Here is a 16620-nt window from a genome sequence, read left to right as displayed (position 1 = left end):
GCCACTCAGCACTTCCTATTACAGTCCTGTCACAGGTTTATCCTACCCCATCAGGGGCAAGGCTACCTGTGAAAGCCATGTCTTTTGCCAGCTCTACTACAGTCACTGCATATCCTTTTCCATTATATTAGAATGAACAGCCACAGCCAAACTGTGCCCAAGAGCAAAGTAGACCACCCCATGGCACAACATGAGGCTGAACGTAACATGTTTGATTTCAGTCTAGATCCTCCCCCCCACCACCATCTCTTTCTGAACTGGTGGTCATGTGTGCATGAGGTTTGATTGTTTGTGTGTCTCTCTTTCTTTTTCTGATGAAGGCTGTGTCCGAAAGCTTATGTGTAAGTGCCTTTTAGTTCTGATTGTCTGCAACTTAACGTGTCCTCTTTACGGCAAGTAGCAATCTACCTTTTTCTACATTGTTGATATTCGAACCCCTTTTCCTATATTGTTGATATTCCAACCTGGAGTTTCCATTGCTTGTTATACTAAGAAGCGAGATGCAGAGAAAATGTACATGGATACAACACGAGAATCAATACATGCAGTTACACTCCATACCACAGACTGTCAAAATCACTTAAAAGCTGTGAACTCATGGAGGCATAAATTATTTAATAAGATTCCACAATCTGTACAAGATTTAACAGAATAAGCATTCAAACAAACAATGCCTGACTTGTTAGCTGAGCTCACCCACTCTAGATGTAAAGGAATTCAACTGTAATACACTCCTGGAAATTGAAATAAGAACACCGTGAATTCATTGTCTCAGGAAGGGGAAACTTTATTGACACATTCCTGGGGTCAGATACATCAGATGATCACACTGACAGAACCACAGGCACATAGACACAGGCAACAGAGCATGCACAATGTCGGCACTAGTACAGTGTATATCCACCTTTCGCAGCAATGCAGGCTGATATTCTCCCATGGAGACGATCGTAGAGATGCTGGATGTAGTCCTGTGGAACGGCTTGCCATGCCATTTCCACCTGGCACCTCAGTTGGACCAGCGTTCGTGCTGGACGTGCAGACCGTGTGAGACGATGCTTCATCCAGTCCCAAACATGCTCAATGGGGGATAGATCCGGAGATCTTGCTGGCCAGGGTAGTTGACTTACACCTTCTAGAGCACGTTGGGTGGCACGGGATACATGCGGACATGCATTGTCCTGTTGGAACAGCAAGTTCCCTTGCCGGTCTAGGAATGGTAGAACGATGGGTTCGATGACGGTTTGGATGTACCGTGCACTATTCAGTGTCCCCTCGACGATCACCAGTGGTGTACGGCCAGTGTAGGAGATCGCTCCCCACACCATGATGCCGGGTGTTGGCCCTGTGTGCCTCGGTCATATGCAGTCCTGATTATGGCGCTCACCTGCACAGCGCCAAACACGCATATGACCATCATTGGCACCAAGGCAGAAGCGACTCTCATCGCTGAAGACGATACGTCTCCATTCGTCCCTCCATTCACGCCTGTCGCGACACCACTGGCGGCGGGTTGCACGATGTTGGGGCGTGAGCGGAAGACGGCCTAACGGTGTGCGGGACCGTAGCCCAGCTTCATGGAGACGGTTGCGAATGGTCCTCGCCGATACCCCAGTAGCAACAGTGTCCCTAATTTGCTGGGAAGTGGCGGTGCGGTCCCCTATGGCACTGCGTAGGATCCTACGGTCTTGGCGTGCATCCGTGCGTCGCTGCGGTCCGGTCCCAGGTCGACGGGCACGTGCACCTTCTGCCGACCACTGGCGACAACATCGATGTACTGTGGAGACCTCACGCCCCACGTGTTGAGCAATTCGGCGGTACGTCCACCCGGCCTCCCGCATGCCCACTATACGCCCTCGCTCAAAGTCCGTCAACTGCACATACGGTTCACGTCCACGCTGTCGCGGCGTGCTACCAGTGTTAAAGACTGTGATGGAGCTCCGTATGCCACGGCAAACTGGCTGACACTGACGGCGGCGGTGCACAAATGCTGCGCAGCTAGCGCCATTCGACGGCCAACACCGCGGTTCCTGGTGTGTCCACTGTGCCGTGCGTGTGATCATTGCTTGTACAGCCCTCTCGCAGTGTCCGGAGCAAGTATGGTGGGTCTGACACACCGGTGTCAATGTGTTCTTTTTTCCATTTCCAGGAGTGTATAATAATGAAATGTTAATAACGAGTATGTGGTTTCTTTTCGATTAGCAATTTATTGCCCTTTGTTATTATGTTGTCTATTGCTGCAGTGGCCTGATAACAATCAAATTATTATTACAGTAGATTAGGATCAGGTTATTTCACAAGCAGGTGATTACATCTCAAATCATACACGTCAAGAATTAGTGTGTCACATCTTTATTTCAAAGTTTTCTGAAAAAAGATATATGCTGAAGTTCCACAAGACACCTCTGAAAAACTAAAATACTTTGATTTTCTGATAAAAATGTAAATGTCATGTGACTAGGGCCTCCCGTCGAGTAGACAGTTTGCCAGGTGCAAGTCTTTCGATTTGACGCCAATTCGGCGACTTGCGCTTCGATGGGGATGAAATGATGATGATGATTAGGACAACACAACACCGAGTCCCTGAGTGGAGAATATCTCCGACACCCAGTCCCTGAGCGGAGAAAATCTCCTACCCAGCCAGGAATCGAACCCGGGCCCTTAGGATTGACATTCTGTCGCGTTGACTACTCAGCTACCGGGGGCAAACTGATTTTCTGATGATTTGTCAAAATGTTATAGACCTCTCTAAATGAGAGTATTTGCAAAAATGTTGCAAAGGAAAGGAAAATAAAGAAAGTGTAATAAAAAACTACAAGCGACAGAGATCTGAAATTATTTTTAGTAAAAACTTGTTCACAATAATATTAGACATGATCAATGCATATACACTTCTGAGCTTTCTTTCGTCTTTAATTTGGAAAAATAAACTATGGAGATTTGTTAACATTTAGCAAAACTGAAAATTATGTTTTGAAAATATGGTCACAGAATGTTAACTGCCTTGAGAAATAATAAAGAGGGAAGACTGATAACTGTCAGCTATGACATTAATGCTGGAAATCCTTAAACAATCAATGTTTCAAAATAAAGATGAGAGAATTTGAAATGTTTTTTTTTTTATTCTTTATAAATTATTTTCTTTAAAACCCCCATTCTGAACATCCTAAAAATTGCAAGGTATGTTAGTTGGTCATTGTACTTGTGGAACGTACAATCAGAGTGGGCAATATTTAGTGGTGCAAAATTTAGACCTAGCTACTCTCAAGGTCTAAAAATACTGGCAACCTAAAGATTTAAAATGACTGCTGATGTTGAGTACATGTACTGCAAAACTGGTACATCTTAGTTGAAACAATTATTTTAGAGCCTTGTAAGTGAGTGGGTGATTATGTTCTTCATGGGTATGCTGTCGGATACCATCATCTTCAATACACGATATTTCGGTGATCTATCTGGCCACCATCTTCAGGTGTGATCTCTGAGACACAATCATGCCGGAACTGAATGAACATCAGATATGGCAGCTCCTTTATACCCAGGGTCCAGGCCACTGCGACTGCATGAGAAGCGGAAGAGCTGCCCCCTGCAAAGCGAAGAATTGCATCACTGCCAGCGGTAGAAACTGGTGAAAATGATAAATCGCAAATTAAAATGTGGCAGTCGAAAACCAGACCATTGCTGTTCTATATCAGACAAAATTGGGTTCCATATCTTGTTTAAAGGAAAATCTCTATCTCTGTTAATGATGTCACTGGATAAGCATACTTCAACGGATTCCTTGAGTACACAATCCCAGTAACGAGAAGCCGGAGCAACAATTTGCGTCTCTCTATAAACAACATGTCATGCCCTTCGTTGAGATAATGTTCGATGACAGCAGATTTTTCAGGCTGAAGCAAACGTATGTGAACACTGCAAGTAGTCTGTCCAACACAGGCCTTCCCACAATGACAGGGAATTTTATAAAGTCCAGGCTTTCTCAATCCCTAATCATCTTTAACAGATCCAAACAGGAATCTAGTCTTGGCCAAAGGCAAAGAAACGCTTTTAATATCATATTTCCTGAGAATTCTAGAAATTTTTGAAGAAATAGTTCCAGCAAAGGGTAGCAAAGCAACTGATTTACTGGTATCCAGTGCTGGTTCACATGATGGTCCAAACTGAAAAGCATGACTAATTTGATGATCAGTATATCTGTTGAGCTTGAAGACGGCCTTAAGATGTCAAATTTTCTGAATCAGAAATTACATAAGCTCTCTTGACCAATGTACATAGAACTCTCATATGCTGATGTGGTGAATGACAACTCATAGAATGAAGATAGCAGTCCATATGTGTCGGTTTATAATACATGCCATGTCCCAAGGTACCATTTTCTTTTTGTGTACTAAAACATCCAAAAAGGTAATTTGCCATCTTTTTCAATTTCCATCGAAAATTTGATGCGTGGATGAAGACAGGTTCCATTCCATGTGGCTAAACAATGAAAATGTCATCCACGTATCTCCAAAAACATGTAGGTTGAAGAGAAGAAGTCCTGAGTGCGGTATCTTCAAAATCTTCCATAAAAAAAGATTGGTGACAATGGGGGAAAGAGGACTCCCCATAGCCACACCATCAGTTTGTTCAAAGAACATGTCATTAAACAAAAAATATGTCGATGTCAACAGATAGCGACACAGCTCAGCTCAGTAGTTTTATCATCTAAAAGTTGACCAATCAACAACAAAGACTCTTCCAAAGTTATCTGGTTGAAAAGAGAAACCAGATCAAAACTAACTAAAAGGTCTGACATTCCAATACGTTGAATAAAATCAGTCAAGTTGAATAAATGATGTTCACATTTCCCAACATAAGGGCTGAAGATGGAAGCAAGATATTTAGCTAAATTATAAGTGGGAGCGCCCAAATTACTAATGATAGGACGAAGAGGAATTCCAGGTTTATGCACCTTCGGTAAACCATACAACCTGGGTGGTACTGCCACCCCTGGATGAAGTTTTTTGATGGTGTCCTTTGGCAGGGAGCTCTTCTCAATAAGTGAAATGGTCTTCTGCTTTATCCAGACCGTAGGATCGCTCTGAAGTTTACGGTAAGCAGAATCATCCAGAAACAGGCGTTTTAGCCACATAAACTTCACGAGACAAAAGAACAGTGGCACTACCTTTATCAGCAGGAAGAACTAAAAGCCCCTTATCTTCCCTCAATGACCGAATGGCCTTCCTTTCGTCGTGCACCGCCACCGCAGAGTAACATTTCTTGCAGTGGACCCGGAGTAAAAAGGAGCAGCTGTTTCTGATGTTCATTTGGTTCTGGCATGACTGTGTCTCAGCGATCACACCTGAAGATGGCGGCCAGATGGATCGTCGAAATATCATACAGTACAGCAGTTATTAATCAACCAAGCAACATGCAACAACTGTAGCTCTGAGCGCCATACCGCCTTTCCGCCAGTTTAATGAAAAAGAAGAGGAATGGCTCGAGTGGTTGCAACAGTATGAAGCCCACATCCTTGCTCACAACGTATCAGGTACTGTGAAACTATTACTTTTTGTCAACCTTTTGCCTCATTCAGAAATTGTTCCCTAACTCCACTTTGAGTGAACTTTCCTATGATAAGGTTGTAGATTCTCTAACTAACTATTATGTGGTGGCAGTTACGTACCAATTCTTTTGTTACAAGAAAAGTTCAGAACCAACTTATCACGAGTGGGTAACAGATTTGCAGGGTATGACGAGGAAATGCAAATTCAAATGTGCTTGTGGTGTTTTGTATTCAGATGTTATGTTGTGTGGTGCAATTGTGTACAAAGTAACTGATGTCAAACTTACCAAACACATTTTGAAACAGTCAGATCCATCATTCCATCACATAGTGCAAATCCTAGATCAGTATGATTCAGGTGCTGTGGCGGCCGGTAAATTTGAGCAGCCACCAATTTGTCGGATTGAGTCGTCCCTTGCTCATGACCAGCCCAGTAGGCAGCAACAGTATGTGCGTGCCAAGCCATGTAAACAGTTCTCTCAACAGGCAGCTACATCAGTGCACAGAATTAAGTCATGCCCTTGGTGCTATTCATGGCACAAACGCCAAGACTGCCCATCCAGACGAGCGCTGTGTTATTATGCTTGTAGACAGAAATGTCACGTACAATCCATATGTTTGCAACGGAACAAACATCAGAATTCTGCCCATTCACAAAAATCTAGTCACAAGCCCCTTTAATCAATGTTGTGTATTCAAAGCCTGCTGCAGGCATTAGCAAAACTAGCAAGCAAACAGTTTCTTCAGTGCTATGCCAGTTCAACAAACTTTTTGTTCATTTGCATCTAGGTGGAAAACATGTGAAGCTTCAGTTGGACACGGGTGCCTCTGTTACATTGCCGAATCATAACACATACAAGTGTCAACCCACAGATTGTGATTGGTACTTATTCATTGCCATGCCCAGAGAATCTCATGGACTGATGAGGTGCTGGTCGTTACTCTTCAAAAATTGATTTCTGCGACACATATCTTCAAATACCACAAGATGAAGAATATCAAACCATGTGTGTTGTGGACACTCATTTGGGCTTGTTCAAACATTTGCATTTGCCTTTTGGCAGTGCTTCCGTACACGCCATTTTCCAGCGGTATCTGGAACAGCTGACTGCTCAAGTACCAAACTGTTCAAGTACCGTACTGTTCAAACCATTTGGACGATATTGTCATAGCAAGTCGTACACCTGAAGAACACATTGCAAATTTGCATACTTTGTTTTGTGTGTTATCTGATGAAGGACGTAAGTGTAGATTGGGCAAGTGTGATTTTTTAAAACCTGATTTGCAGGATCTTGGGCATGTCATAAATAGTCAAGGTGTACATCCTCTTCAGTCACATTTGTTAGCCATATGTGATCTCCCAGTTCCTCCCAATGTCACAGAATTGCACTCAGTCTTAACAAAAATGAACTATTATTTCGGTTCATATCAAATGCTGCACAAATTGCAGATCCACTGCATTGCTTGCGTTGCAAGAACATCCCCTTTGTTTGGTCAGATGAGTGCCAAGAAGCTTTTCAAAAACTTAAAGATGCATTGCTCACTGAATGATGCTTGGTTCACTTTGATCCTGTCAAATCAGTTGTGTTGCAAGTTGATGCTACTTCTTACGGAATCAGTACAGTGCTTTCACACAGAATTGGTGATAAAGACAGGTCTATTGCTTTCGCATCAAAAGTGTTGTCCAAAGCTCAGTGTAACTATTCACAAATAGAGAAAGAGGCATCAGTTATTGTGTATGGTGTCACCAAATTCCACCACTATTTATATGACAGAAAATACTACTTAATAACAGATCACAAGCCATTGCAGTCCTTGTTTCTTCCGATGAAGCCATTTCCTGTACAAACTGTCCAAAAATTGCAAAGATGGGTTTTGTTGTTGCCTCAGTGCCAGCACAAGATTGTGTATCATTCAACAGCTCAACATGGTAATGTGGACGCACTTTCATGTATTCCAATTGGCCCTGATGCAGACTTTGACGCTTCTGCTATATCTTGTTGTCACATCAATGCTCACGATTATGAATTGCTTCAATCCTTTCCTCTGAACTATATGAAAACTGCACAAGCCATGGAAGCTGATTCAGATTTGAGCATTTTGCTAAAATACATTCGCACATCTTGGCCTCACTCACTCAGAACTCTGTCGTGCGCCAATACTTTACACGTCAGCATAGCCTTGCTATACAGCAGGATGCTATTCTTATTAAAAATGACAGTGGACAGTCATGTATGTTGATCCCCAAAGCTTTGCAAAAGAAAGTGCTGCAGTTACTTCACCAAGGACACTGGGGGATTGTTCTTACAAAACAGTTAGTGTGTAAACACTGTACTTGGTAGGGTATGGACACCCAAACAGAACACATGACATCACAGTGGCACACATGTGCAGAAAATCAGTCCGCTCCACCACAAAAATTCTCTACTTGGCCTAAGTCGCAATCACTGTGGCAACATGCAGGACCTTTTTTGAACATTCAATGGTTGATTGTGGTAGACTCTTATAGCAAGTTTCCTTTTGCTGTGCCAATGAACTCGATGTCATGTAGCACAGTTCAGATGTTGTCCTCTATTTTTTACCTTGAAAGTTTCCCTGAAGTCATAGTGTTGGACAACAGCCCTCAGTTCACCTCAAATGAATTTGAAACATTCTGTGAATGCAATGACATACAGCATCTAACCAGTGCACCGTTCCATCCACAGTCAAACGGTGAAGCAGAGTTATTTTCTCAGAACCTTCAAGCAGCAGATGGCCAAACTTCAGACTGCACACACCAAGGATCAAGCATTACAACTGTTTCTCACCTCCTATCGTCCACATCCATGAGATTGACCATCGCCAGCAGAATTTCTTCACGGCCACTGACATCTGGCGCTGCTCCAACTGCTCTACCCTCCTTAGCATCCAGTGCCGAAGGAAGGCCACAAGTATCACTTCCTGCCACATGATGTTGCGTTTTTCAGTGTTTTTAGCAGCAGCTGACAGTGCAGGCGAGGCACGATCCTTCGTCGACTTGGCACATGGATGAATCTCATTTCAGGCCCCGAGGGATTGCAGCACCAAACATAACAATAAAATTCGCCACTGTCATGTGCAATGGTGGTTATCCTTCTGCATCTCTTCCCCCAGATTCACAGATTCCGAGGACAGCGCAGCCATAGCAGCTGCCAGAGGGTGTCATCACAACACTGCAGGACGACCCCATTGAGACGGAGCCTTCACAGTCTCCCCCTCCTCTCGTCCTACCGATGGAGCTCGACCAGCCCACACCGCAGCGGCCAACACTTTCTACGTCTTGGTATGGGCCTCAGGATGTGGACGCGTACACTTCTGGGCATTTTCCAGGGCATGTTTCCACCAGAACAAAGGCCGAATGGTGGGATATGACCGGAAGTCTGACGTCCCCTGCAGCCACAGCTTCCAGTCCATCAGAGCATCCACACTCCGGCCTCTCCCCACCTGTCCACATATGACAATGGTCTGTTGCTTTGAGGAGGGGGGGGCGGAGGGGGGGGAGAGGAAAGTCACAGTGTAAAGTCAGTGCCGGCATGCCAGTCGGGAACGAAAGAGAAGATATGGCTGTGAGAAGAGGCCAGCCAATGACTCGCTGACCGACCGACATCCCTGCAGAATGACAATGCGACAGCAGCAGCCCCTAGGTAGAGAGGACATAAGTGTCGCACCCGACTGGCGACCAGCCCACTTCGATAGCAGCTTCAATATTAGCCACTTCATTAGTACTCTCTAAATAGCACAGATTTGTGGTTGTCTATTCTGAATAAGACTGATTACTTTGTATGACACCCTTTGCTAGCGACACACCTATCGAAGTTAAGTATTGTATTGTCTTGTTGTAATAAAACTCATTAATACGAGTTGTTTGATTGTTTGTCTAACGAACCAAGTATGCAAGATTCATAGACACAACAATTTGAATTTATTATTTTAGGCTAGGTTTCATACTTTCTGTACACACTATCATGCACTATGCCCCTTCCAAAACCATGGCAGAGGATTGTTCAATTTGCTCCACTCTTATCAAGGTGTTCCTCTCTACAGTACCCACCTGATAAATATTCATTGCATGCAGTACCCTTCGCAACATTCACTCGGAAGTTTGGTCAGGTGGACTTGCATTCACTGACTGCAGCAATTTCTTATGGATTTGAAACCAATTATCATAGGGGTGACTAATATATCATCCAGTGAGCTTATACAAGAATAGGGTCATTCCATCTGAAGTGTTCACATTTTTCAAAAGTTTCCTGCTCTTCCATTTCTGATTTTGTCTAAGTTTATTGTGGGTACAGATATACCACAGAAATGAACTCATGCAAAATCTGAACTCACTGGCCCTATAACTGAGAAGCTCTTTAACAATGGTGGGGAGAAAGTGAGAAAATGCCAATGTTTGAACCCTTGTTAATACTAGGGGAACAGCAACCAGGAACCTCTTGTTTTCAGATCCTATACAACTTTTTGCCCTGAGTCAGAAGAACAAAGTGTGGCAATGTGTAAAACACTTTGTGAACCAGTCTAAATGAATCGAAGCACCCGAAAAATCCTGCAGAAAAAACATTAAATATTTTTGGTTGTCTCTGGAGTCATATATCTCTGGAAGAGAAAATGCACAAGAATTACAACTTGGCACATACATTAACAGCACCTGGGGCAGGACTGTATCAGTACATCTTCCTGCCTAAGCACTTATTGTGGATTGTACTCAATCAGAAACACCATTGCCAAATATAAAACCGCAGGAAATGAGCCAAGATCTGGTGAAAATATTTAAAAATGGTTGCTTTAGAAGTTCTTCTTTTCAGCATCACTGTAAAGATCATACTTTTCTCCACTAGAAACATCTTGTTGTATCTTAAGAGTCGATTCAGTGAAGGAATGAATGGTAAGGTTGAGTATCAACAAAAGTCATGTGCAACCTGCTAACATTGCAAGGTCAAGAAATAGTGATGACAGGTAAACTGATGCCAGGAAACAGAATACAAAAGAAAGCTACAAGAAGAACGGTTTGTATTTGGCCATACTTTAGCTGGAATTTGCAAAAAATTACCAATTTTTGCAAATTCAATTGAATCACATTCAAGTTACCAGGTTTCAAATGACACAACTTCTTTTGTGGCCTCTGTTTATTAGTCAACTGTCACCAATATGGCATGTCAGTTTTTAGGCTTATTCCTGGCCAATGCACTGACTGTACATACGAGAATCACTGGTGGATTGGTAACATATGTGAAGCTGATATTGAAGAACATGATGCCCTAGTCAAGTTCATGCACCCTTTTGGGCCAGCTTGCTCATTCTATTGGCCTGAAAGAGAAGATAAATGTTGGATTTTTGAACAGCACATCACCATGAATGTTGCAGCACCTTCAGCAAGTAGAACAGGACTTCAGTATAATTTTCGAGAAGCCATATTGAACAGTATCGAAGAAAAATTTAATTCCATGAAGCAGTAATTTTAAATAGCACTGGCTTAGAAACCAGCATGAAGAGACCCACATATCTGCTTGGGAACCATGACAAGAAACCTAACTGAGGCTTTGGAACCTTTATGAAGAAACCAGAAGAAACCAATAAATATGGCTTGGGAGCCAAGGCTAGAAATCCAATTGAGTCTTTGGAACCTTAATGAACAAACCAGCAAACAGTGCTTGGGAACCACAGCTAAGAATCCAACTGAGGCCTTGGAATTTCAATGAAGAAAGCAACAAAGATGGTTTGGGAATCAACACAAGAAACCCAATGGAGGCTTTGGAACTTAGATGAAGAAATCAGCAAATATGATCATCTATATCTAACAGGACCACAAATGTTTGATAACAATGTCATGCCTATTTTGCCTTCTCAACCATGGTCACTACCAGGTCACTACCAGGAAAGGGACAAAAACAGACTAAATTAATGGTTTTGAACTGCTTGGGCCATCAAATTTCCATCGTTTTCATGACTCGGCTAGTTGGAACGCCAGCATTAATCTACCAGTTGTCATTCTTGCTTGTCTTGAAGCTATGGGTTCGGCAACCTGAACCGTGTTGCAATCGTAACGTATTATACATGACTTTTGTTGACTTTCAACCTCATATTTGGTCCCTATGCTGAACTGATTCTAAGATTCAACAGGATGTTGCTAGTGCAGAAAATTTGTTCTTTACAATGGTGCCACAAAAAGGATTTCAGAAATGACCCTTTTGCAATATTTACATTTGAACTTGGCTCATTTACTGTAATTTTAAATTCGACATCATGTTTGTGATTGAGTATAACGAAAAGTAACTAGCTATGCAGGAACGTATGCTAATAGAACATGTCCCAAATATTGTTAACAAATATGTCAGGCCCCTTTGAATTTTTTTCTTTCTGACATACCAGACCCCAAAGAGGTTTGAGACACTTTAATGCATTTTGTTGGTTCACGATATTCTTTACATTGTCACACTGCATTTTTTTCTGATTCACAGCCAACAGTTGTACAGGGCTTAAAGTAAAGAGTTTCCTACTTACTTTTGTCTTGTAATAAAAGAGCTTCAGACATTGTGTTGTGTTTATTTTAATGCACATTCATCAGCAACCCATTCATATAGAAGGCCACTGTTACTCATATACTTAAGCTCATGATTTAAAATTTGCTCAGACTTATTTTTAGGATAGGTCTCCACCCACAGTAAATTTCAGGAAAATTGAAGCTCAAGGAGCAGGAGGCCCATTATCATTTGTCATGGAATGACTCAATGGACAAAGAAACATATATCACATGACACAATCATAAGAGAGATTCTGCACCACTACACAACATACAGAAACTAACATTACAGTTATGAAGACCTGCAGAAACTGTGACCCCTTACAGAAATTTATCTTGAAATCAAATATACATTTCCAAAGCCAAGAAATAATTGTAAGTTATACATACCATTTTCATGGCTGCTAGTCACACATAGGGATACACAAATATATAAGCTTGAAAGATATACAATAAACTGCAACAGTATAAAGCTACCTTTAGATCAATTTAAGTAGGTTACAAAAGCATACTAAGAATTCCGTCAAAGTAATTTGAATAACATAAATAGTGAACAAATGACTTACATCTAGAACAAATGACCTATATCTAGCAGTTAAATTTATTGTGTGCCATTTAATGTCTCAAACAATACAATATGTGAGCACGTATACGAGGTGATTATGGTGGTTGGTTGATTTGGGGGAGGGGACCATAGGTGATTATGTGATAACGTTACAAACTTGCAGGGACGATGGAGAAGGTTAACTGCATTCATTTGAGATAAGGGATCCTGGTCCCCTCTGACAGTGGATCTCTTCTTCTGTACGATCTTTGCTTTCCATGTTTTGAGAGTAGATGGTATGGACTGATACAAGAATAACTTGTTGTATAGTAAACATGGGCTCTAAAACACATACCTTAGACCTTGGAGCCCATGTTTACTGAGACTTTTTTGGTCCTAGTATTGTGTACTTTCAACTGTAAGCATTTACGCTGCTAATTATGATACATCCTGGATATGTAGACAGACTTGTAAATGTATGTACTGATGCGTGAGTAAATGTAAAATACTCTGACAAACCCAGATGTATAAAAACTCATGTGCACTAAAAAGTTTCATAAGTTTTTGCTTTATAAATTCAGATAGTCACAGAATAGGAATATCCTAATCTCTGTATGTAACGACCACGGGTCTATAAATACCAATGCCACGGTCTCCAATACTTTCCTTTCGCTACAGTAGTTGGCCGTCACTGAAACTATGTTTCGTAAAGGTATACAATTTATCTAGGGCAGAGCTCTCCTGCTTTCCGCACATAGCACGCAGCAAACTTCTTTGTTTGTTAGTGACATACTGTTGATTAACTCTTTACGCGCAGCTAGCTTCGATCTGCTCGATCAACTCTTCTAGCAAATAGTGTCGGATTTGCTTCAGATCGTTCGAATTGATGCCACAACAAAGACCACACACGTGATTGCTACATACGCTCCAAAGGAGCATGTATGTTAGCATAATTTGGTAATTAAAAATCAAACAAGCCTCAAACGGTTTGTGCCCTTCAAATTCTCGAGTAAAACTGGGCTACCGGTGTTTGGCATGCTTACACGATCACGTATGTGTCAGGTTTGCCGTTAACGTACATGACATGTCGTTTTTATTACAAACAAAATCGACCACGCCTCAAGTAGTTTCTTCAGCGCAAATACTAGAGTAAAATTGTGACACCAATGCTCGTGCGCGCTCCTACCAAATGCCTGATCAGCCATGCTTGGCAAGTTTGCTGTTGTTTCGCCCGTTTCTCACGAACGTCTCAGCAGAACTTCTACACACAAGAGAAATTCATAGTACAATGATTTCCAATTGGTCAAACTAATCCTGTCATAATACCCCCCCTCCCCCCCCTCCGGGCTAACTTCACGACTTTGTGAATAAAATAAAAATGTATTTTGACACAGTACTAGCAGTGGCAGACATATCTGCAGCACCCACTTATTTATTAGTATTTAAGAACATTACTTCAGAAACCCAACAGACATATAATAAAACGGACAACATTTTAACATACCATCGGAAATATCGCCAAACTCGTGAACGTGAAAGCCATGTTTTCCCTTGTCCAAGCCTTTAATTTCACCAGTTATTTCAACGGGCGCACCTTCTTTCTGTGAACAAACGAAATTCGTCATACAATAAACTATGTCAAATTATTATTACGACGGTACCGGGCTGTAATTATTCCCGTGATACCTCTTGATAAAAACGGATTAATCCGTTCACCACCTCACCAATCATAACACACACTGCTTTTAGAGACATATTGTAGTAACCCGATACTGTTGCAGGAACGTAGAAAGCGAAGTTCGCAAACGACTCCACACGATAACAAACGCTACCCTCTCGTTCTCGTCTTAACAATGGAACGCACATAAAAAACTTGAAGCACCAGTGACCAAAGTATATGTTCTGTAATAGTCATGGAGTTATACAATAATAGTCGACAACTTATCTGTCTATGTCCATCAAACCATTATATGCACAGTGAAAATTAGGATTGGAACTCACGTTAGAAATATTTAATTTGTTTCAGCTGATAATTAACAGTCTTATAACTTATGATACGAAACCCAAAACATTTTTTTCATGAACCCATTAAAGTTTGAGCTTTTATAAGAGTGATAAACATTCTACAGATAAGCCTAGTTTACACGACGACATTGGGTTGCGCCACTCGTTGAGTGGAATGAGTTACACGCAAGTGGTTTCATATATGACTGTAGACACGGCAACGCCGGTATACACTTCAGTTTCGTCGTTTTGTCGGTCCCTGAGTCGTGTCTGAAATGAAAGTTAGGCAGCTGCATGTCGCACGAGTTGTGATGGAGTTAAAGCTTGTTGCGTGGAATTGCTGCATAAGAAAAAAAAAAAAAAAAAAGAAACATGTTTCGATCCGTGACTGGATGAAGAAAAGACGTCAGCTCCGTAGCTCCACTGTGCAACTAGTGTCGCCAAAGTTGGAACACGCCGAAAGTGTTTAGTTTCACCAACGAGTTGCGCAAACGCATGGCGCGCATGCGCAGTGGCCGGTAGTGCAGTTGCCTACAACCTAGTGTCGCCGTGTAAACTGGGCTATAGATACGTACTCAATCTCACTTCGAAAGACTCTAAACCAAAAGCATATTCTGCAACCCAAAGAAGTTTATTAAAACTGTGACACAGAACACAAAAGTAGACCTGAGTTGAACACTGCTAACATGTTACTGAATTGCATACACAGTGACTACTCATTGTTCGCAGAAAATTACACTGCAGACAGATAATGCTGCAAGGAATCGAATATTTGTGTACTGTACATGCAAACTTATCAGCTAAGCTATCATTGCTTTTCTGTAGCTCACAAGAGACAAGACATTTGAATATGAAACTGAAGTAATTAGTTCGTAACAGGTGATTATAATTCAAATGCAGCTACTTAAGTCTATTGTGGGATCTACTAGTAGTGGGACAAGGTCACTCTCCATTGTTAACAAATTTATTCAAGATAGTGGATCCAAGAAGGCGGCAATATGGCAACGTCGCAATCACGTCATGGCAGGAAGTTCAAATTTTGGCAGGAAAATAGGTCAATTGGGCTACCTCTACTAACCTAACCCCCTCCCCTCCCCAGAAAATTGCGGGGAGCTCAAATTCCAGCAGGACAATGTAACACACCACGGCTACCTCCACTAACCTAAGAAAATGGCTGGAAAATAGGTGACTTGGGCTAACTCCACTAACCAAAGTCATCCGACCGCCACCCCTTCCTAGGAACTGGTGGAACAAGGACTCAGACTATGCTGGATAGGACGGACGTAGATCTTTATTTTCAGTCTTTATTTAAACAATTTGGGGCAGTAGCTCCATCCAGTGTGTTCACCATGAGGTCCGGAGTCCAACTGATCTGGTATACAGTACTGCCACAAGAAGGCACTGTCATCCATCCTGTGACATAATCCAGGATGGCGGTCTGGGGGGAAAATGGCAGGAAAAGGACTCAGCCTGTGCTGGGCTGCTGGAGAGAGAAAGGAGTGTATTTTATTTATTTTGGAACAATTTATTTAGGGATAGATTTCATGTAGTTTATTTATTATACTGTTAGAAAACACTCACCATGACGTGCTTGGGGTCATGCTACATAGCCTACAAACCTGCAAACTACTCGTTCGTTACCGAAATAATACAGTACACAGCACGCAGACCTGCAATGTACTTTGTAAATTACCGAAATAATGCACACAGACCTGCAAACTACTCGTAAATCACAGAAATAATGCATATATAACGCTCTGCCAACACGCTCACAACGCTTGAACAGTCGAAAATAATGTAGTACACAAACACTCAGGCACGTACAAAATCACTTTCGGACTATCCTCAACCACAACGTATCAGAGGCTCCAACGCTCTCACATGCCAATGCCACTGTGAACCTCTGCCAGACAGACGAGCACAGGGGCGTGAGCCATTGCTGTCAAGCCGCTATCGGCTACAGCCAGCAGGTAAAAGTCTAGTCTA

General features: G+C 42.1%; 1 protein-coding gene across 1 annotated transcript in view; it reads right to left on the bottom strand.

Moving 5' to 3' along the window:
• Nucleotides 1-14715, bottom strand: part of LOC126175807 (superoxide dismutase [Cu-Zn]-like) — a 70678-nt gene extending 55963 nt beyond the window's left edge. Inside the window, exons 1-3 of the mRNA XM_049922793.1 lie at nucleotides 14632-14715; nucleotides 14317-14532; nucleotides 14135-14231 (exon numbers count right to left, since the gene is read on the bottom strand). Of these exons, the coding sequence (XP_049778750.1) occupies nucleotides 14135-14231; nucleotides 14317-14496 (277 nt within the window). The 5' untranslated portion in view covers nucleotides 14497-14532; nucleotides 14632-14715. The remainder of the gene's footprint in view (nucleotides 1-14134; nucleotides 14232-14316; nucleotides 14533-14631) is intronic.
• Nucleotides 14716-16620: the final 1905 nt, after the last annotated feature.

The sequence above is a fragment of the Schistocerca cancellata genome, chromosome 3 (assembly GCF_023864275.1).
Source record: "Schistocerca cancellata isolate TAMUIC-IGC-003103 chromosome 3, iqSchCanc2.1, whole genome shotgun sequence".
NCBI classification, from domain to species: Eukaryota; Metazoa; Arthropoda; class Insecta; order Orthoptera; family Acrididae; genus Schistocerca; species Schistocerca cancellata.
This window is presented reverse-complemented; position numbering and strand designations above follow the sequence as displayed.